At 38.8% G+C, this 24,264-nt stretch overlaps 1 protein-coding gene across 1 annotated transcript; it reads left to right on the top strand.

The window, feature by feature from the left end:
• Positions 1-17,678: 17,678 nt before the first annotated feature.
• Positions 17,679-21,481, top strand: LOC149247795 (uncharacterized). The gene is given in 3 exon segments (XM_089455937.1): positions 17,679-18,214; positions 18,217-20,751; positions 20,868-21,481. Coding segments are annotated over 3 exon segments (3,354 nt in total). The 5' UTR covers positions 17,679-17,736; the 3' UTR covers positions 21,209-21,481.
• Positions 21,482-24,264: the final 2,783 nt, after the last annotated feature.

Raw genomic sequence — 24,264 nt, 5'->3', positions numbered from 1 at the left:
CACAGACTGACGGACAGACAGAGGTTGTCAAATCATTTATTCCCATGGTGTAGAAATGTACCACGGTGGTCAGTGAAGACCTCAAGTTGCATCAACATTCATTGGTTCACTTGACAATTGCTCTTGTTGCTGCTAGTTGATACCACTTCACCTTATATGTTGCAGTCATTCATGGTGACATTATATATGTTGGCACCTGAGTTTATAGTGTAGTACCATCTTAATCCATCATGTTCATTTGGTACTTGTGGGATCAGTCTTTGATATCAGTGATCCACTTCATCCTTCAGCATCATTGACATTCTTATATGTGATATTCAGACATGTACTTGTTCGATCATGATCAGATGATCCATTATGTATTTCCCAGTCTTTTATACTTGTATACTTAGTGGATCCACTTGTACTTGATATGCGGACATGCTTTACTTTCTCTGAGCATGGGTATGCCCGCCTCAGACAGTGTTTCTTTCTGATCTCCTTTTGTGGCTTGGCAGGCTGAACTCTGGTGAAGTCCTTCTCAGTTTTTGACAGGTTTCCTTTCATGACTTACTCCAAGATATCTCAAGTAGTGGAAAGACACCATAACTCAAGGAAACAAGGGTTTCCTATAATGGGGGAAGTGCTAGAAGCACAAGGATCTTTAGACCTGGTCAGGGATAATCTCAGCAGAGTGATTTTTCTCTCTATCTTCTCCTCCTTAGGCCTTCCCATTGAAGCCTTTTTATACTTCTCCCAAAGTAGTTTTTTAGTTGGGAATTCGTTGGGAACAGTTGGGCCACGGGCACTAATAGGTAATCAACAGGTAAAACCCATGATCTTTGCCTGAAATTAAGGAGATTTAATTTTTTTAAGTGTTTTAAGACATATACACAGGTTGGGTATACACAGACCCACGTATACACGCGTTTAGCTCAGGGCAATGTCACGTATAGGGAATAAAACATTGTTTTTTAAGTATTTGGACCAGGTATGGAAGTAGGGGTTGCCCTAGGCCATGAGGGTAGCATCACAAACATCAAGAGTGAGATTTGGAGCTATAACAACCATGGTACACTTGTTGTGAGGCTATTGTGGGAAACATCCTAAGTTGTGGGATGAGCATCTTCCATATGTGCAACATTCCTACAACCGAGCAGTGCACTAATCTACGGATCGTTCACCATTTGAGAAATTTTTTTGCTACCTACCAAAAGACACTTTTGATATGGTCTTTGGAAGGGAAGATGACTCCAGTGGATGTGATGACAGGGACAAAGAACAGTGGTTCATTCAGCAGATCCAGTTGATTCACCAAGCAGTACAGGAGAAGTTGGAGAAAAGTCAAGCCCAGCACAAGGCTCGACATGACAAACACTGAGTCGACCATCAATTTGATGTGGGCGACAAAGTGTGGTTCCACATCAGTAAGGAAAGGATGAAGGGAGAAGAGAAGAAGTTGCGACCAATCTGGTATGGTCCATTCACCATCTTGGAAAAGATTGGAAACAATGCCTTCCATATCGATTTGCCGGTATATATGCAAATGTACTCCATAGTGAATGTGGAAAACTTAAAGCTATATGAGCCACCATTGATTATGGACACCGAAGAGGTGGGTACAGTTCCTACAGTTGATGACTTTGCACCAGAGTATCTCGATGAGTTACCTGAGGACATCATCCTTGACAGAAGGACCAGGAATTCACGATGAGGAGATTTGGAATACCTTCGAGTTGGTTTCAAGGGGATGCACCCTATCAAGGCAAAATGGCTGGAAAAAGAAAGAGTGAGGGAACAATTCCCTCACTTGCCAATTGATTGATAAGGCTTTTGGTGGTCCAAAATCTCCTCAATGGGGAGGATTGATCCTAGTGGATCTCCAGGCACCAGTGCCATGGAAAGAGCCCAAAATTCAAAGTGGCGAAAAGGTGATTAACTTGACATCAAATCGAAGTGCTCGTTGCCCTGATTCCAATGGTGCGAATGACACTCCAATCCGAGTACGTATGAAGGAGATAAAGGAAGTCAAATTTGGGTTTACATTTTGATGACTAAGCAGGATTAATAAAGGCACAATTTGCAATTTTTCTGGCAGATGGAATCTGGCCAACTCCGGCCAGATTCTGGGTAAAACTGTCGCCTGGTTAAAATGACTCCATCGAGCAAAATCTGAATTTTCAAAAATGTGCAGTTTGTTTTATTTAAACAAAAAAATATAAGAAAAAGGGTGGCGGGCCACCAACCCCGCCACCCCAATCCTATCCACACATATATATTAGTGGAGGTGCGGGCCACTACCCCCGACCCCTCCCATGGAACCACCATTAACCAGCACGGAGTTTGGGTGGGCTGGCCCTTGGGGCACAGACCCAACCCATTTAAACACAAACAACATTACATTAAACGTGGGCTTGTCCTTGGGGCATGAACCCAACACCTAACCCCAACTACAATTCAAACAACATGACTTAATGAGAATATGACCCGATGGTAAGTGCAGTGGGCAGGTCGCCCAAGGCGGGCCCAACCCGATCCATTCTTTTAAAATAACATCATGTGTGTAAAAAAAAAGGAGGCGAGGTTTGACCACTTGACCTCCTCCATAATAACTGGATCTTTAAACTAGCTCAGCACAACTGATTTCTTGAGAAACCTGCCACCACATTTTTTATTTAAACACAGTTCATCAGGGTGCTCAGGGAGAGGAGGGAGTGCTCACAGTTCGAGGCAGACTTTTGTAGGAGGGTCGAATTTTCACTTTGTCCTATTTTGACAAATTTTATATGGTTTCAACATTTCTTAATGCCACGAATGTAATGGCACTGTCCATTTCTCAATCAGAGTTCTGTGTTTTTCGGCCATTTTTCAGTATGGAGGTATAAAACTCCTTTTTTGTAATTGATGTTTGTACTCTTCTTTCTCATGCCACTTAATGAATGAAGGCCTCCCCATTGATCGAGCAGGGCCTGGAGATGTAGTCCAAGTCGGACGAAATCTGTTATCAAGTCTTGTTGTCTTCTTTCATGCTTTATGTGTTTCTCCTCTTCTCTCATGTGCACATTAAGTTTCTATGTTAAGCTACAATTTATGCATGTAATTCTTTAACACATCTATAAGCAAAAGATTTTTTATCAATATTGCGAGCACTTCAAATGATGTATGTGATTGAATCAATAGAATAGTTGAATAGTCTGAGTTTGCATTATTTTATATTTAATAAATTTGGTGTTTATATATTTTAATTAGATTATTGTAATGAAAAGCAAGAAAATAAATCACCAACAATTTAGTGGATTTATATGATTGAATCAAATGTTTAATTAATAAAATAATCAAACAAAATTTAATGTGTATCTTGTAATTTACTTTTGTATCTTTCTATCAAATTCTTTTTTCCATCCATCATATTGATCATGAAACAATCATAGAACTCAAATGCTTACATAAATGTGTCTGAGTTCAGATTTTGGGACTATTGATTAGCTAGAATTTGGCATAGCATTGAATGAGTAAGAGGGTATTTGTTCATGAGCATTGCATGGCAAGGTCTTATGATCTTATGGATCTATGAACTCATAGTATCATGATGGTTGCATTGAGTTAATTAACAAGATCTTTAGAGTCGACTAGATTGATGATGATAGATCTTTTTGGCAAAGAGTTTGACTTGATATTGGACAGTGTCTCACTTTCTTGATGAGAAAAATGTTTGAGTTGGTTAGTGTTTATGAGATTTGGCTTAGTATATCAGTGATTTGGTTGCATAGGGGTGACTGGTATCTTGGAATTCAGTGAGCATATCTATTTGATAAATGTTTCGTTTCTGAAAGGTTATTGATATTCAGTGTTTGAGCACATTGTTGATTATGGGTCCAGTTTGAAAATTGGATGAAACGTGGCTTGCAAGTTTTGATGTGTGTTTGAGTCAGGTGGATCCAATGTGAAATATTTTGAAATTTGGTCCATAGAGGTTTTGAAGGTTGGAGCCTTCAGTGAGGGAGATTCCTTCTGGTAGGAGCTGGTAAACTTGACCAGAGAGTAGTAGCTTCTTTCCAGTAAGAGTTGTAGAATTTGTTGAGGTTGTAGCCTCATGTAGGTAGGATCCTATGTACTGGTAAGAGTCTACACTAGTGCAAGATGTAAAATATTTTTTTATAATAAGAAAGAGGACAAATATGGCAACAATGGCGGTTTTCTCTCAAATTGGGTTTCCACCTAAAAATCCTGGTGTCCCTATGCATTGATGTGTTGATTTTGTGTTATGGTTTATCTATTCTTATGTTGAATACTACTCATGGCTACTGCATAATGTATAAGTAGTGAAATAATGATTGATTAAATTGATGAAAATAAGAAATTTTCATATATGCTATTTCTGCTCATTAAAAGTGTGTACACCCGCTAGTTTCTTAAAGAGAATTCACGTATAAAAATTTCAATGTGCAATTGAGGATTAATTGAAATGAAATACTAACTCACCCCCCTCTTAGTATTTCTAACAATTGATATCATAGCAAGTCTCTCTAGTAAAGCTTAATCATTTGAAAGTAGATTGAGGACCCTAGGAAGGAAGCGCAAGAAGAAGGAAACTCAAAGGAAGAAGTTAGATCAAGAAAATTGTGACAATGATAGCAATGTATCACATATTATAGCAGTATCTACAACTATCGATAAAGGAAAATGAGTAATAGAATAAGGAAAGTTAGAAACTATGGATAATAAAGGTATTCTGATACTTAACGATGAAAATTATTATCACTGGAAAGAATATATGAATCCTAGGATAATATCTCTCAGATTTAATGTTTAGCTTGTAGTCTATAATGGTTATATTAAAACTCCACCATGAGGTCAAGAATTGAAGAAGAATGGTGAGGATTTAAATGAAATATTTTGTAATATACTTGATTCAGAATTAGAGAAAATTATGCACTATGAATCTATAAAGGAAGCATGGGATAATTTGCAGGCCATCCATGAAGGAGAAGGAAAACTAGTAAAGAAGATATTTTGTTCACTATGTAAACTACCAGGTAATATTGTTTCTGAAAAAATAATTGAATCTAAAGAAGATTGTATTCTATCAGAAGATGAATGTGACCATGAAACAATCCTTGCTATATCTGGTGGAGTTATTGGTTCAGAAGAAGATAGGTTAGAGGAAGTGTTTAATCTTAGAAGAAAACTTTTGTCTTCTTTGAAAAGGAATGACAACCTTGAGATTAAGTTACAGGATATGAAAACAAAAACCATGATACATTTGTCACCACTGCAACATTAACTAAATAACTCAATGAGAAGAAACAATATTGTGAAGGACTTGAAACTGAGACCATATCCCTGAAATCCGATATTGAAAAATAAAACAAACGAAATGAGGATTTACCTCAAGTATTTGAAGAATAAGAAAATGGGCATAAAGAAGAAATCCTTGAGTTAACAAGAAAGTTGGAAGAGACAAAAAGAGAGGAGGCTGAGATAAGCATATTAAAAGGTAAATTAGTAGAAAGGGATAAACATTTGAATTTTCACGATAGTACCAAGATATTGGACAATATTCTTAACAATCAAAGGTCTCCCTTCATCAAATCGGGCTAAGTTTTCATGAAACTATGAAGGGAGAATCCAACTGACAAGTTTGTGTAGGAAATTTTGAGTATAACAAAGAAAATTAAGAAAATCATGGTCACTAAACCAATAACCAAGCAAAGTGAACTTTCAAAGGAAATCATTCGCTCCCAATAATATAAATAACAATCCACTCTCCTTTAGTCAATGATATTGAATGGTTTATCTATCGTAACTTTGGACACATTACAGCCGATTGCAGAAGCATATTGTTTATACCTCAAGCGAATAGTCTCTCCACAGGAATACCATCATTTCCTAGGTAATCAACTTTCTTTAATGCATATTTTTTTACATGAAATTTATTTGGTCATAAAGCTATTGATTGAAAAAATATGAAGCAAAAATATTATGATTCTCATGCCCCCTTCTCTGGTCACATAAGGTGTTATACATGTAGAAAAAGAATGCAGGACCAACTCAATGAACTCATACAAACATTCAAACAAGTAGATTCCATCCAAAGAAAGCAGCCATAAAAGAATATTATTATAAAAGAACATGAAAAATATGGATCCACTCACACTCCTCATATTAAGCAAAAGGAAGAAGAGAAAGTGAAGTGTGGCCTTTCTCTATGCACATTTGAAGAAGAAGACCAATGGTATATATATGATAGGTGGTCTCATCACATGTCCAAAAATAAGAGAAATTTTATCTCTCTAAAGAAAAACAAGAGTGGTAAAATTATTCTTGGAAATAATAGACTAGAAAATGTTTTAGGGAAGGGTAGTGTCGATCTTGATCTTAACAATAAAGAAGCAACTAATGTATTTTTGGTTGAAGGGATAAAGTAGAAGACTCTAAGTGTAGGCCAAATAGTGTATAAAGGAAATGCAAGTGTATTTACATCAAATGGGTGCAAAATTATAGAAGTAGACACTAGAAAAGTTATAATAAAAGGATTTAGAAATGCAGAAAATTTGTATGGTCTAAAGAAAATCGAGGCAAAAATAGGAAGTCAAGCTCCTCCTCTTCAGATTCAAAATAGGGTAAGATAGTAATCACGTCAATCTATTACACCTGATGCATATCTCTAAAAAGAACTACAGAATTACATGTGAATAAAATGAAAACCAGGTCCACAGGATTAGTGGTGCATGATCTCAGGGAGAGCTATGCATATGTGTTATTTAAGTAGTTCACAATTTATGATGATTTCAAATGATTATTATTTTGGTGATGATTTTTGCTACTAATGTTGTATCTGGTAGAGTAATTTTGTTTAGGAAAATATATGAAATGTTTAGGGGGAGCTATAGTTGATTTCATCCAATTAAAAGTCAACATTTCACATTTTACACATGCTTCTCATAAATGACAATTGTGTATGTACACAGTTCTTAACATAGATGGTCATGTATTATTCTTTGTGGTGAAAAAGGAGTGCAATAGATTTCGATATGAGATATGTACTTCATTGATGTTTTCAGAATTGCATGAAAAGAACATGTAAAAACCATATGTGAAAATCCTTAAAGAAAATGAAACATAAAGGATACCCTAAAGACAATGCACACAAAAGTTTGATAATGGATTTCGTCCAATGTGGACTACATCTTCGGGCCCTACCTCAATAGTGGGGATGCAACTTTATTCATATCAACAAAAATAAGGACGGGTACATGTAAAAATGCATCATTATACTTCCAATCCTAGGAGTGAGCTGAAAATAGACCACTCAGATCTAGAAACATATTGCACGAGTGAAATCCTCTCAAAATTCTGAGTAATTTAAATTTAAACTTGATTATATTCTGTCACTTCCAAATTTGGCCCCTTAGATAATCTTTTAGATTCTACAACACATTCCCCTATTGGAATATTTTTTTAAATATACCATAAGATATTCATTTGGAATATTTTGTCTAGAAGGGAAGGCCCACAACAGGGTTGTGCCTCTTATTTGGGGTTCTGCCCGTCTAAGTTCCTTCGATCACATGGTCCCATTGGTCTCTCCCTCCGCCGAATGCATTAAGATTGGTTTAAATATTATGTTGGCCACAGAGTTACCAAGGCATATGCCTTGGCATATTAGCAAGTGGTTGTGGCTTGTTGCTAGAAACTTGGGGTTAAACCTCGTGCTCGGCCCACTCCATTTGTTTTATGTAGTATTTGTTACAACAATTCTATTGTTACACCATTTCATAACCATTTGATGCATTGACCATCGCATTTGATAATTAGCCTGCCAGCTATCTATGGGTTGGCCTGACCCTTGTGGGCTACAAATGGGTGCCACATGGTGCCCACCCATTGTCCCACATGTGCACCCAGTCTCCCATGTCCTGCCAATAGATATGCCTAGTCATATCCAAATAATTTACATGTGGCACTCCCTGATTAGCCTAGGAGATTTTGTACCTGCTAACAAGGCTAACACCACGGGGGCTTCATTGGGGGAGCAATATCATACCATGTGGGTTCATATTAGGGGATATATATTGAAGAAAAAATGACATAATATATTGGGGATATATAGGGGGTAAAGGCTTTTTATATTGGAAAATATAAAAAATGGAGCTTAAAGTTAATGAAAAAAATATAAAGGGGTATAAAAAACGTTAATGAAAAAATGGATACCTACAATATTTATTGAAAGTAGGGGTTTTTTAAACTGGGAAGCTGCATTGGGTTCATATTTGTAGGGGGTTAAATAATGTGATTTTTAGAGGGATTTCACAATATGTAGTCAAATTAAGGGCATCGTTTAATATGCCATGAACACACGTGATATGTTAGAGGTTCACTGAGTGAATCCCCCATGGCTAACACATGGCATCCCATGGGAGTGCCATGTGGCACCTTCTCGATGGCCTACAAGTTTTTTAGCTTTTTGACTTAAACTTAAAATGGGCATAAATTTTACATATGGTGTTTCTCCTCCCATGATGTTTGAATAATTTTTGTTTTATATGCATTTTGTAGATGGGAACATCCTTGATATATTGGAGGAATGGGATTTTAACACACAATTTTTTCAATTCTCCCAGAAGTTCAGTCTCTTTTGGGCTATGCTAGTTAGGATGGATCAATATTTCAGGAAAAGGAGGTGCGTTTTTTTGAGGGACACTCTCTTCCTTTTCCTCTTCAATCTCCTTAGGTGGAGATGGGGGTTAGTTATCTGGGAGCACTCTTCTAGGCCTAAGTTTGATTTCAGCTTGAATCTCCATAGCATGGGCAGGGTAAGAAGTTTGTCCACTGTAGACTTGTTGTTCCTGCTTGTTGTCCAGGTTCAGATTTGGTTGAGTAGGCATCTGAGGTTGCCTGGGTGGAGAAGGATGAATGATTTTTGTTTGAGATGGAGGTGGAGGAAATAAAGTAGGTGATTGGTTGAATTAACACCTCCAACCTTGTGATGGGTTATTCCACTGAGGATGTGTAGAATCATATGGCTGAAATGTTTCATTGGAAGTTTGGGGAGGATACTGAGGTGCATACAGCCAATGAGAAGGTGTGGACGATTAAGGATGTGTAGGATAATACCAAGGGAGAAAGGGTGCATTCTGGTTGGGATGGTAATAGGAATAGGATGCACCTTGCATGCCCTACTGGTATGGCCAAGGTCCTTGAGGCCTCCTTTGATTAATGTAACATAGTTGTTTAGCCCCACCTTCGACCCATTGGTATACAAATTTCAATCCAGGCAAAGAAGGACACTTATCCCTGGAATGGTTTTCCTCATAGACCGAGCAAACCTCTATAACATTTAATGGACATTCATTCCTAGGGTGCCTTCTAGTGCATTTAGGGAAAAATATAGCTAAGGATCTCTCTGCTTCCTCTTGTATCCTTTTGATCTGCATGGTGTCCATTTGCAGAGCAAAGGTATCCATCATTTCACTTTTAAAGTCCTCCAACATTTTTCCAATTTCATTCTTGATAGATGTGGTGGAGGAAGAGGAACTAGCCAAAGCTTGACTAGACCTACCCTTCTTCCTAACAACCCTAAAATGGTTTTTGAATAATGTCTTGATGTTTTCATAGGGTAGTTGATAAATGTATCCTCCAGACAACATGTTTAGGGTTTCCAGTATGTCCTCCCTGATTCCTCTAAGAAGGACTAACTTGAGTGATTCAGGATCAAGGGTGCATCTAGCCCTTTTACAACTGAGTTGGAACCTTTCCTCATAGTCTTCCAGGGATTCATCTGGTCCAAGAGTCATTCTAAAGATTTCCTCTTTGGTGTATTTGGACCTACAATAGTCCATGTACTTTTTGTTAAAGGATTGTTGCATTTGAGCCCAAGTAGTGATGTTATCCCCAGGTAGACCCATGAACTAACGCAAGGTTTCATCCTTAAGGGTGGATGGGAACAACTTCAATTTCTGGTCATCAGAGGTATAATCATAAGTTCTACAGGCAATAACAAACTCAAGCAAAAAAGTATCAGGGTCCTCTGAGGTTAAGCCATGGAAGTGAGGAAGGGAAGAAGGGCTTATATTTTTCATCCTGGCATCTCCATTAGTCTCTCTGATGGGAAAAGCACCCTCATTTCTGTTTTCAACCATGGTGTAGGGATGTGGAAGGGTTTCTTCTTCTTCTTCCCCAATAGGCTCTTAAAATATCTCAGGTTTTTCACCTAAGGGGTCCTCTAACGCCCCTCTAGTCAGAGAGGGAAGTTGACAATCACCGAAGAAGAGTGAAGGTTGACTGTTAGATGATGTGGGGGTATTTGGCAAGAATTTCCCTAAAGTTTCTCTACTCCTACGATGAATGAAAGAATTTTTTTCTTTTTAGGTGTTTCTTTTCAAAACCAAATGCAAAACAGAAAGGAAAGCAAGAATGGCAGAAAGAAAAGCAGAAATTACATCTACCCAGACACCTCCTTGGCAACAACGCCAAAAAGTGATGGGCCTCAGTATTGCAACAAGAATGCTACAACTCCCAAGGCTACCAACTTTACTTTATCAACCCAGGGTTTCATACAAACTTATAGGTGACAATTCTATATACATAGTAGATACATCATCCTACTTAGGCCATCCTCAACTAGGTCACTTGATCATTAGGGTTCCAAACCATTCCTTTACTAAACTGAAAGGAGTCTAACTACTGAAAGAAAAATGTAAGGGCTAGTCCTAGTGCAGAGAAAGTAAATGCTTTTCAACTCATAAAATGAAATTTTTCAACCTATAAATGCTTAGGAAAGGACACAAATCTTATGCTAATTTGCGGAAAGGAAACTATGTTAACTTGCACTTAATCATCTAGCTATCAGGGTTGCTTGAAAATAGAAGATTATTCTACCATTTCATAATTCAAGAATGCATGCATTGACTATATAACTCACACTTGTAGAGTAAATAAGTTCTACTTGCTAAATTCAGAAATGAAAGAACTAATGCTATATGATCTTACAGGAAAGGAAAAGGAGTGAAGGGATTGGTCTAGGTGCACTTTTGGTCATGGAATCCAAGCTAAGGGGTCAAACTACTCCTAAACTAAGTCAGGCTATCATTTCAGGTCAAAACAGGGTCAAAACAGACTACTATAGGTATTCTACAAGATGTTGTTATAGGATTCATGTACTGCTACATGATGTCCTAAAATGATACAGGAAGTTGGCTGAGAGGTTTTGGAGGGTAAGGATGGTGAGATGAAGTGTTGGAAAGTTGTATGAAGGTTGCGGGTGATCCAGACTTAAACAGGAATGCAACAAGTTACAGAGATAACCATAAACATAGATATGCAATAGAAATAATACTTCATTTCATTAATGTAAAACACTGAAATATGCTTACAAACAGTAATGGAAATAAACCAGCTAGGGCGATGGTAGCTTATCTCTGAGAAGAGATGTAGTGGCTACATGCCTCTGAACTATTCTAAACTGTGTTACAATGAGGCTCGAAGGCCTATTTATTGTTTAGAAACAATGGAAAACCCTTCACATCCCAAAACCTAACCCTAGAAGATGAAACGCCAAATAGTGGGCCCCGTTTAGGTAAATTGGTACATCAATTTCCCGGGGTCGTAACTTTGGCATATGATCTCCGTTTGACACGTACAATAGCTCGTTAGAGAGATCTATCCAAGAACTACAACTTTGGGAAGAGAAACATCGATCCATGGACCCATGTTGCCCCCATATTTCCCAAAAAACGTCGTTTAGGGCCTCAAAATGGCTCTGGAAGTTCAGGACCTGAAAAACTGCTAAAAATAGTAAATTGTGCTACCATTTAGGAAGCTAAAAAAACTGAAAGAGACAGTTGTGGGGGTCCAAATGGGATAGGTGGGTGGCCACAAACATCCAGCTGGATCATTCCTCCTCCCTTAGGAAGCAATGGTCCCCATTGCGTTGAGTTCCTCCTTGAGATGAGGAAGCTTGTGCTGAGCTGGGTCTTTGGTGAGTTGTTCTGCAATCTCTGATGTGTCCAAAAATGGTGGGAAGCTTGGTCGATGATGGTCCACATTGAACACTCGGTGCAAGCGAAGGAATGGAGGAATTTTGTGCTCCAAAGCATTGTTTCCCACACCCTTGGTAATGTTGTAAGGAACATGTCGGAGTGGTCTGAGCTTCTGATGGGCTCTTGTCAGACATTATTTCTGCAGATGCAACAAGACTTTGTCACCCACCTGAAACTTGTGTGGTACCCCTGTGGGTGAGGAGAAGTTCCTGTGTTTTGTCATGACTGTATCCCTATGCTGTTGCTGCTGCGTGGAGGATCCCTTCACAGGGGTCATGGATGTAGCAACGATCTTCCCCTTACTTTGGGAGCGAACCAGATAGAAAATGAATTTCCTAGTCTGGGAGATGAGCTTGTTGCCTTTCTTGGTAGTGATCAAAGAGGTGGTGGTAGGTGGGGCTACCTCCGATATCCTGTATAATGAATTATCCAAAGAAATGATGACAGCGCAAGGCCTTGACTCATACACAGCATGTCGCCTCCACAAGTATGGCTAGCCTAATAGTACATCACAAACATCTAGAGGTGTAACATCACACAATACCTCATCTTTGAAGGGCTTGATGTTGTAGGGAAGGCGGCACTGCTGACGAACTTTGAGATCTCGTCCTTCATGAAGCCACCCAATACTGTACAGTTATGGGTGTGGTGTAGTTGGTAGGCCCAACCACTTCACAACCTCTGCTGAAATGAGGTTATTTTGGCTGCCACTGTTGAAAATCAATTGCAGTGGCAAACCCTTCACCCACATCTGTGACTGGAAAAGATGCTCCCCTTCCTCTGGATTTTTGGGCTCATTTTTCTGGATTTTAGCGGTGGCAACAGTGGCGCTGGGATCTACATCAATGATCTGCTTCCCTTTGCCATTCCCCTTGTCGGGTTCTGGCTCAGGGTCGGAACATGCATCTGATTCGGAAGCCTTCAGCTCAGCCACCAACGACTGCTTGGTCTGACACTCACTTGTATTATGAGTGGGACTCTTGTGGAACTCACACCACTTTCCTGTGTCCTTCTTTGGCTTCGTGGTGTTGTTCTTTTCTTGCGGCTTCGATGTGTTGTCTTGGGTCACCCCGCCTTGGCTTTGTCCTCTGGGCTTTGGATTTGCAGATCCAAAGTCTCTCTTCTTCTGTTTGAACTTTTGCTCGATTTTGATAGCATATCGGTATGCTGTGCTGAGTGAGGAGATGTTCAAGAATTCCATCTCTTCCTGGATGTATGTGTGTAGGCAGCCGCGGTATTTGAGTACCAGATGCAGCTCATAATCTTTGATACCCAACTGTGTGCTAAGGGTATGAAAAAAATTTGTGAACTCCGGCACATCTTGGTCTCGTCCCTGTCGTAGTGTGGTCTATTTGATGTATTTGTCCTCATAGCTTTTGATAGGGTAGTACTGCTCCTTGATGGCATCTCGGAAGTCATTCCAAGTGGGTGCGACTGAAAATAGTGAGCCTGTACTTCCATCCTTCTACTCGCAGTAGGTTTCCCACCAGTCATTGACGTGGGGGGCTGGTTTGAGAAGAGCGAAAACAATCTTTTCCCAACTTGAAAATTCATGAACAGAAAAATACCCATCTAGCAGATTTAACCATTTATCTACTGCATCTGTGTCTATTTGACCCTTGAATATGGGGATTTCAAAATTAACTTGTACCTTAAATGGTGTGGCATTTTCAAAGTAGTTGTTGGAAGCCGATGTGTCACCTCTAGGTAGCCATTGAAGGATCTGCGTAAAACTATCCATCATCGCATTCCATTGTCACTCGAGGGCTTCTTTGAGCAAGATTTTGATAGGATCTCCTGCCCCATCATCTTTCTTCTCATCCGCCATGGGAGACCGTCAGGATTTGCGAGGCTGGTCTTGCAAAGGTTCGACCAGTTCAAGCCCTAACTCCTTATATTCCGACCTCGTTGGGGACATGTAAAGAAAAATAGAGAAAAAGTAGACCGCTCTGATACCACTTATCCAGACTTAAACAGGAATGCAACAAGTTACAGAGATAACCATAAACATAGATATGCAATGGAAATAATACTTCATTTCATTAATGTAAAATACTGAAATATGCGTACAAACAGTAATGGAAATAAACTAGCTAGGGCAATGGTAGCTTATCTCTGAGAAGAGATGTAGTGGCTACATGCCTCTGAACTGTTCTGAACTGTGTTACAATGAGGCTCGAAGGCCTATTTATTGTTGAGAAACAATGGAAAACACTTCACATCCCAAAACCTAACCCTAGAAGATGAAATGCCAAATTGTGGGCCCCGTTTAGGTAAATTGGTACATCAATTTCCAGGGGTCGTAACTTTGGCATACGATCTCCATGTGACACGTACAATAGCTCGTTAGAAAGATCTATCCGAGCACTACAACTTTGGGAAGGGAAATATCGGTCCAAGGACCTATGTTGCCCTCAGATTTCCCAAAAAATGTCGTTTAGGGCCTCAAAACGGCTCCGGAAGTTCAGGACCCGAAACATTGCTAAAAATAGTAAACTGTGCTACAATTTAAGAAGCTGAAAAAAACTGAAAGAGACAGTTGTGGGGGTCCAAATGGGATAGGTGGGTGGCCACCAACATCCACCTGGATCAATGGGAAATGTGGGGAAGGTGATCAACACCCTTAGCCAAACCGAGTACTTCAAGAAGGTTGGGTTTGGGCTAAGGTGGTTTCTCACGGTGACCGAAAAAACAGAGATCTAGAACATGGGCTGGAAAGCATAAAAAGAAGGTGGAGAGGACCTCAATGGGGATGGTGAAAGGGCTCCTTTCCTGCAGATCCAACAACATTGCAATAACACATGCACCTATTTCTCTTTTCATTTGCAAATTATTACAAGTCAATGTGGAAAAGATTAATTAAATTTGGAAAATCTTATCCAACTAATGCTAAGAACATGATCTATGAAATGAACTACCTTCTAAGCTACAACAATCATATGAATAAAAATAAAAAATGTAAATCTTTCCAAGAAACCATAAACAACTATCTAACCAATGTTAAAACTTGATCTATGCAATGAACAGGAAACCACACTCTGTTTTTGGGTTGTGATATTGGGGTCCTCTAATCATGATCCCATGAGGAAGATGAGATAGGGTTCACTATCACAGGCTTTTTGATGGAATTTACTCTACAGAACTGCAATAACTAATTTACGCTCTAAGATAAAGGAAACGTGCATGAGCAACAACTTAATCTATATTCTAAGCTAAAAGAAACATGAATAAACTTTAGCAATTACCCAACATTTGAGACTAATAATATAGATACAAGAGAGGAAATTATGCTACTAGGGTTGGGCCCTAACCCAAGAGCTTCAACCTCTAAGTCAACTTAGTACTAGATCAAAAAAAAACTTCTCATTATCATTCAAAAAGTGTCAAATACATCATCAAAATAATAGTAGAATGTTCTTCAGCTCAATGGCCTCTTGGCTATAATAAAACTTTGAATCCTAATGAGTCCCTTAGCTTTTTTACTTATACAAAAGTGGAGCTACCAACAAATCCCTAGAAAATAGCGATATTTGACTCCATAACTCGAGAATAGGTGAATCTAACTCTTCTTTGACTTGCACTGGCTTAACTGTCAATGAACTCGGCCTGCTTAGCTGCCATTGACACCAAGTTGATGAGATAGAGAGGAGGATATTCAACTGATTGGAGGAGTTAAGGAGGTGGACCAGCTCCTAAAATCTCTCTTTCTTGTCTACTATGAATTCCCACACTCAAATCAAATCAAAATTGCCCCAATTTCTGGATTTAACACACATTAGGCCACAAGACATAAAAACACATCTTTAACTCTTACACTAAGCATAATATAACGAAATTTGTAGATAAATGTGAGAAAAAGATAATTTAATAAGTTGGAGGATGGCATTGTGACCCATATAATATAGCTATTGATGAGCCTCATCAAATAGTGTAGGTGTGAGCAATGCAACCCAGGGTTGTAAAAATTAAATGAGTTGATGTGTGATGGGTTTTCTCCATCGAGTGGCCTGACCAATTTTCTCTTATTATTTAGGAATTTCATCATGATTGAGTGACGAGAACGTGAGAACAAGGAAAATGATATCCAAGCCCTCGCTCATCCCCTAATCCTTTAGGCTTAGAGAGACTATGGTTTGCTTAAATTCTTCAAAACTCAAAGCATGAAGAGCTAGACAGGGTTACTACAATGTTTGGTGGAGATGTGGGATTTCCAAAACCAACATTTCATAGTGAATGGGGGAATTTTGCAGCTAGAGGTAGAAGACATAAGATTTCTGATAGGTTCACATAGGCAGGGTGCACTAATGGTTCTAGATGGTGTGAGGAGAACTGTAAAGGACAATGTAGATGAGTATGTGGCTCAATATTGTGGGCCACATGTGAGAAAACTGAGCAATAAGGTACCCATCAAAGATATCTCATAGCTCACCCTACAGACTATGCTCTTCACTATCCTTCGAATAGTTGGGTCATCAACACCACACCTAGCCACCAAGTCTCATATGGATCTGGCTATATGATGTGTGGAGCCAAAACTCTTCAATTGGTGTGAGGGATTATTGGAAAACATGAAATACCAGCACACCCAATGTAAGATGGGATGGCAACAACAAATTTTATATGCCAATATTATTTGTTCTTCCTGGAGCGACTTCTAATTATGAGACCATGGATGTAAGTTTGTTGACATTTGTTTTTTTTAAATGGACATAAAGATTGAATCTTAAGAGAATATACTCAAGATATGCTTTGTCTTAGTGCTTCTTCAACAACTATCATGTAAGGGAGCGTGAACCGTTTGAATTTAAATGAAAGTGAAAATAAATTTAAAGTTAATATAAAGAGTGTTGGCGGCGGTGACTTATCTATTAAAGTATATTTAAATGTGAGTTGCTAAGTGTTGGTGTCGGTAACTTATTGATTAAATAAAATAATGATTGAAGTACTATTGATTTAATATGTATTGATTTAAAAAATATGGAATAATATTTAGATTTGAAAGAAATAAGTATTGTGACATCAGCAATATTGACTATATTGATTAATTAATTAAATTTATATCAACTATATATTAATCAAATATATATCAATTGATTAAATATATTAATTGAATATATTAAAAATAATAAAAAATATTTTATCTAATTAACCGACCACATATTGAGTAAATGCTATATTAGTAAAAGAATATTCCCATATTATCAAATCTATGTCATTTGTAATTTTAAAATTTGAAATTCCTAAAATCTAATTCTAATATTTCCCTATTTTTAACGAATAAGATGAAAAACAATGACAGATTCATTGAATTCAATATTTGAGAGATTTTTCATTGCTCGGAAGCACCGTCTTTCATTGGTGTTGAATTTTCTTGATGTGCAAGCAAACTATTCACTGTTCTGGGTGACGCGCCCAAAAGGGTATGAGGAGGGCGATTTGAGTGACTTTTCAAGCATGGTGCAAACAAAGTCATAACATATCAACTTTGACCTGCTGCTGCCCGTTGGTGCACCAATCAAACCTGTCGCTTTTGAAACCTACTTACATGTGACATTCAACCGTGCCAAAAACGCAATCTATGTACGACTTGGTGGAGTCTAGTCTTTGTTTCAATAATTAACTTGCAACAATAATCACGATTCTCATATAAATAAATAATTAGTTATAAATAGTTCATGGCAGGAGGAGCCACTGACACTCACATAGCCAATTGTTCATGATGTTGCTTGATCCAAGCAGCAGAGCAGGCAAGATGAGAATGAAAGGATACAATCTTCCGTGTCTACTAATATTAATGTTTATTGTCATTCATACTCAGGTCAATTATTTTGGCCCATTACCTGCACTTATTTGCAGCGCTAACGCTCTGTCGGCAGATGGAGTGGCCCTTTTACAAATCAAGTCATATTTTGCAGTTCCTCCTAATGTTCTTTCAAGTTGGAGAAACGACAGCTCTTCTGATGTCAATCCGTGTAGCTGGGAAGGTGTAGGCTGCAGCAGTTATGGAAGGCGGGTCACATCAATTTCCCTGCCGTACAAAGGGCTGTCTGGCCGTCTTTCCAGTGCAGTAGGCAAGATTGCCACCCTGGAGAAGCTCGACCTTTCGGGCAATAGGTTATCCGGCACGGTTCCTAGCCAGTTAGCCAACTGCACAGAGCTTCGAGAACTCAATCTCGCCAACAATTTCTTCACGGGTTCATCCCTCCGGATATCGCGAATTGTAGCCTTCTTACAGTTCTGAATATCAGTACCAACAATATATCAGGTATTATTCCGCCTGCACTGGGTAATCTAATAAGCCTGACTACACTGTCGGTGGATACAAATAATCTCACCGGTATCATTCCTTGGTCTATTGGAAAGCTTGCCAATGTTGATACAATCACCGCATACTCCAACTATTTCAGTGGCTCTCTACCGCCCGAAATCGGCAATTGCAGTCAGCTGCGAATTTTGTACATGGACACTGCGGGATTGCAAGGAAAGATTCCGTGGGAAATTGGGAATCTGAAAATGCTCGTAGAGGTGACGCTGTACCAAAACGATTTGATCGGTGCCATCCCTTCTTCTATCGGCAACTGCAGCAGCCTCGAAGCCATTGCAGTTTATAACAACTCCTTGGAAGGTACGATACCAGGGGAAATAGCCCTGTTGGAAAATCTGAGATTTTTATGGGTTTACAAGAATCATCTTGCAGGCTCCATCCCCGCAGGTTTCTTCACTAGACTGCTGAAATTGGAATCATTTGATGCATCTACCAATAATCTGAGTGGGGTTATACCATATGAAATGGGTAATCTTAAGAATTTGGCATTCTTGTCCTTTGCTTACAATAACATGTCAGGGTCGATCCCCTCGTCCTTCACCAATCTTACAAACCTGCAGATCCTAGATCTATCTTACAATAATTTTGAAGGCACTTTGCCTGAAGGAATCGGCCTCCTTCCCAATCTGACAATGTTGTATCTCAGTAAAAACATGTTCAAAGGTCCGCTGCCTGCTCGACTTGGAAGCTTTGGCAACCTGGAGAAGCTTAATTCATATTCAAGCGGATTAAGCGGATCGATTCCCTCTGGACTATGCAACGGTAGGTCTTTGATTCGTCTTGCCATCTTCGATAACCGAATAGAGGGGAACATCACCGGCCTTCTACAAGACTGCGTCTCACTGCAACGCGTCCGGCTGCAGAACAACCTCTTCACGGGTTTCATACCAGGTGATATCTCTAAGCTCTCTGCATTGAGTTACCTTGACATTTCTTCCAACAACATCCATGGAAGTATACCTTCTTCCATTGGACGGTTGCAGAACCTTACAAATCTCCTCCTTGTCCACACCAGTCTGAGTGGTGCCATTCCTCCGGAGATAGGAGAGTTGAGAAATCTGGGAAAGCTCAATTTGAGCCGCAATAATCTCAGTGGAACCATTCCTCCAGAAGTAGGGAACTTAATTAGTTTGGAGGTTTTAGATTTGAGCGGAAACTCGTTGGAAGGAAGCATACCGGCAGCCTTGGGCCATCTTATGAATCTGCTGACATTAAACTTGAGTGTAAACGCATTAACAGGAAGGATCCCCAGTTCCCTGGGGTATTGCAGACAATTAAGCGAACTATACCTGGCTAGAAATAAACTGAGCATGACCATTCCTTTGGAGTTGGGAAAGCTTGCAGCCAGTCTCAGATATGGGTTGGATCTAAGCTGGAACAATCTATCGGGATCTCTTCCTCCTCAGATAGGAAACTTGAAGTTACTTGAATCCTTGGACCTCTCCCATAACCGCCTGTCTGGTAATATTCCTCAATCTCTCACAGATATGATAAGCCTAGATCATTTCAACTTCTCTTTCAACCTATTCACAGGGGCCATTCCTTCATTAAGGGTATTTTTACAAGGCCCGCAGAATGCATTTGAGGGTAATCCAGGCCTTTGTGGACCACCAACAAGGAACAATTGTTCGGATTCAGAAGTAGCAGGTAAAAAAGAAGAATTAAGCTCAGCCGAAGTGGCAGGGATTACCGTTGCCTGTATTGGGACCCTAACTATTCTCATGCTTGCGCTGCTATACGTTTTAAAAGCGTCAAAGCCGAACAGTAATAGACACAACAAGTGTACTATTTTTTCAGGAGATGGACAACTCGGTATAGTCAAATACAGAGATATAGTGGAAGCTACAGACAACTTCAGTGATGATTACGTCATCGGCTCTGGCACATCCGGCATGGTCTACAAGGTGATGATTCCAGGACAGGACAAAATCCTTGCTGCCAAATGCTTAAAATTAGCAAATCATCATCAGGACAATATTCAATATCGCAGTCTGAGGCACGAGATCGAATCATTGAAATACGCCCGTCACAGAAACATCCTGCGTCATCGGGACCTGATAACAGAGCATGATGGAACGAATGAGGTAATAGTTCTTTTGTGTGACTACATGGTCAATGGATCGTTGTGGGAATATCTGGGCGGAGCATCGAAACGTCCTAATCAGAGGCTGGACTGGAGGACTCGGTATAACATTGCAGTGGGCGTGGCAGAGGGACTCAAATATCTGCACCAAGACTGCGAACCTCCAATAATTCACTGCGACATAAAGTCTGCCAACATATTGCTGGATGATGAATATGTAGCACACATCGCAGACTTTGGACTTGCAAGGCTAGTGAAGAATTCATCAATAGATTCTGAATCAAGTTCTCTTCTAGGAGGGACTCATGGCTACATTGCTCCCGGTACTAAATCTCCATGCGTTTTCTCTTTGATCGTCACGCATTTATTTTTGTTTTGAAATGTAATCGTAGAGATCATCATATTCTATGTCACGCTAATACATTAATGTTATGTGCAGAATGTGGGTATGGAGTGAAGGCATCGACGAAGCAAGATGTGTATAGCTTCGGAGTGGTGTTGTTAGAAATGGTAAGCGGAAAACCTCCTGTGGTAGAAGAGGACAATCAGGAATTTGTACATCTAACTGCATGGGCTGCGAAGAAGGCCAAGGAAGGGAGAATGGATGAAATAATTGATAAGGATTTGAGAAGGAGCGGTGATTATAATAACAACATGAAGGATGAAATATTGAAGATAATTGAGATTGCCACATTTTGCACTGGATCTGCTCCCAATCTCAGGCCGTCCATGAACCTAGTTCTTGACATGTTTAATCGCCTACAGTCACATTCACGGTAATGACAGTGTGTCGTAACCTATTATACACCAAAGCTTTCGGTTCATCCGAGCAGAGTTGTTCCAGCATGCACTGTTAGAATTGTAATTACATTTTATGTATAAACAAACATCCGAGTCTAGTGATGCATAACGATTTAATGTTCGAGTCAAGTCAAGTGTGGTTTATGAAATAGTTAGTCCCAGAAAAGTCAAAAGTCAAGTCTTGTTTGCATAATTTTATATTTAGTAAGTTTGGTATTTATATTATTGTAATGAAAAGTATGACGATATTGCCAGCGCTTTCAAGGGTTTTCTTGTGAATTGGATAACAATTAATTGTGATAAGACACATTGGGATGCATTATGTTCTTGGAAATGGTTTTTTTACTAATATCATGAAAAATATTCACAAGGCTTTTAATTATTATTTTATTTTCTTTTTATGAAATTTTAATTACTTCAAGACCTAAACTTTTTCCTAATAATAATGATACACTTAGATTTTAACAAAGATAAAAATAATTGATATTTTGTTATAATAGATTTTGAATTGGAATATAGTTTAATGGTTTTGTATGATTGATAATGAATAGCTAAATTGGATAACTTGCCTCCATATGCAATCGTGCATGTCTTTGAATCCATTTGGCCACTTGTGTCAAGGACATCTTATCCATTAAGAGACATTTCAAGGGTTTTCACACTGCATTTAATGATATGAGATGTTTATGTGGTCCAACAATATTTTCTTGTGACCTTGATAACAATTAATTGTGATAAGACACATTGGGGTGCATTATGGTCTTGGAAATGATTTTCTTACCAATAATATGAAAAACATTCACAAGGCTTTTAACACTATGATTATTTTTTTATGAAAATTTAATTACTTCAAGACCTAAACTTTTCCTAATAATAATGATACACCTAGATTTTAACCAAGACAAAAATAATTGATATTTTGTTACAATAGATTTTGAGTTGGAATATACTTTAATGGTTTTGTATGATTGATAATTAATAGCTCAATTGGATAGCTTGCCTCCATATAATGCTAGATCATTTTCATCCATCTGATTGCATTTAAGAGTTCTTTAGCACACAATGGACCTACATTTTGGCACTCTTGACCTCTTTATTATGGAGTTACAAACATAGGAGTTATTACCTCTTCAATAAATTGCAAATCAGTATGGGGAGGAGAGTGGACATGCCCATGATTAATTTTTAGAATTGTTGACTATTGAATAAAAGGTTGGACACTACAAGAATTTATTCACGAAAAGATTGTGCACAAACTTCCTCTCTAATTTCATTCATAGTATAATCAACTCCAAGCAAATCTATCATCATCTAGTCATCAAACACAACTTGTTTTGATGAAACAACAATTGGAATAATGTGAATAATTACACTATTGAAGCTACTGCTATGGTCCTCTTGGTTGCCTATTGAATATGCTATTTTGAGTTTGCTGCTAACAATGATATTGCATAGTGTGATAGTGGTTACATAAATGAGTCTGAGTTCAGATTTTTGGACTATTGATTAGCTAGAATTTGGCGTAGCATTGAATGAGTAAGAGGGTATTTGTTCATGAGCATTGCATGGAAAGGTCTTAAGATGTTATGGATCAATGAACTCATAGTATCATGATGGTTGCATTGAGTTAATTAACGAGATCTTTAGAGTTGACTGGCTTGATGATGATAGATTGTTTTGGCAAAGAGTTTGACTTGATATTGGACAGTGTCTGGCTTGGTTGATGAGCAAAGAGTTTGAGTTGGTTAGTGTTTATGAGATTTGGCGTAGTATATCAGTGATTTGGTTGCATAGGGATAACTGGTGCCTTGGAATTCAGTGAGCATATCTATTTGACAATGTTTGGTTTCAGAAAGGTTATTGATATTCAGTGTTTGAGCACATTGTTGGTTATGGGTCCAATTTGAAAATTGGTTGAAACGTGGCTTGCAGGTTTTGATGTGTGTTTAACTCATGTTGATCCAGATCTTGAGAAGAGGCCCCCAAGATCTGAAAAATTGCAATGGAAGAAAGAAAATGAGAGAAAACACAGTAAATAAAACCACAAAGAATTTTTTTTATTAAAATGGAGAATAATTGTAAAAGCTACATTGTGGTGGACAATCTTTCCTTTTACAAAATGCGACTTGTTACTTGTAGATTTTTTCGGTTACAATACCATGCGTAAACTCCATGGGTGAATGAATACCATGGGTGGATGTCACAATACCATGGGCAAATACCATGGGTGAATGAATACCATGGGTGGATGCCACTTACAATACCATGGGCGGATAAATACCATGGGTGGATAAATACCATGGGTAAATTCCATGGGTGGATGAATACCATGGGTTGATGCCATTTTATATTCGGATCATTCCTCCCTCCTTAAGAAGCAATGGTCCCTATTGTGTGAAGTTCCCTCCTATGAAGCCTTTGTTGAATGTGAAGAGCCACTGAAGAGAAGCGTTTTATGTGGTTAACACATAACCATGATGAACAAAGATCCGAGGATAGAGATACTGTGTAATGCTTGTGAGCAACTGTGATACTGATAATGTGCGGCCTAGAAAATGGACATTGATGAAGTGTGGATTTGTGGATGACCCATAACTAGATGAATGAAGATCCAAGGATAGAGATACCTTGTAATGGTTGTGATCAATTATGATACTAACAGTGTGCAACCTAGAAAATGGACTTCAATGACAAGGATTTTGTGTGGTTGACCCATAACCATGATGTTGATTTTTGATGAAGTAGTAGGTGCCTACATAGCCTAGGGTGGGAGGGCACGTCTCCAAAGGGAACCCGCTCCGAATGTTGCTCCAGATTTAAAATGGACATAACTCGGTCAATATAGCTCAAAATATTTATTATAACCTATTTTTGGAAACATAATGACCATTCTGCATCTTCCCATGTGTTGGAAATCCTTATATGGACACTCTAGAGTCCCAGATTCGCACCGCAACTATTCCGTCATTGCAAAAGTTCTGAAAAAATAACTGATTTTAAATCAGATATATCTCCCACATTCGATCTCCGATTCA

Source organism: Pinus tabuliformis, chromosome 7 (assembly GCF_031772625.1).
Source record: "Pinus tabuliformis cultivar Carrire ecotype Pingquan chromosome 7, CPIR1, whole genome shotgun sequence".
Classification (NCBI taxonomy): Eukaryota; Viridiplantae; Streptophyta; class Pinopsida; order Pinales; family Pinaceae; genus Pinus; species Pinus tabuliformis.
This window is presented reverse-complemented; position numbering and strand designations above follow the sequence as displayed.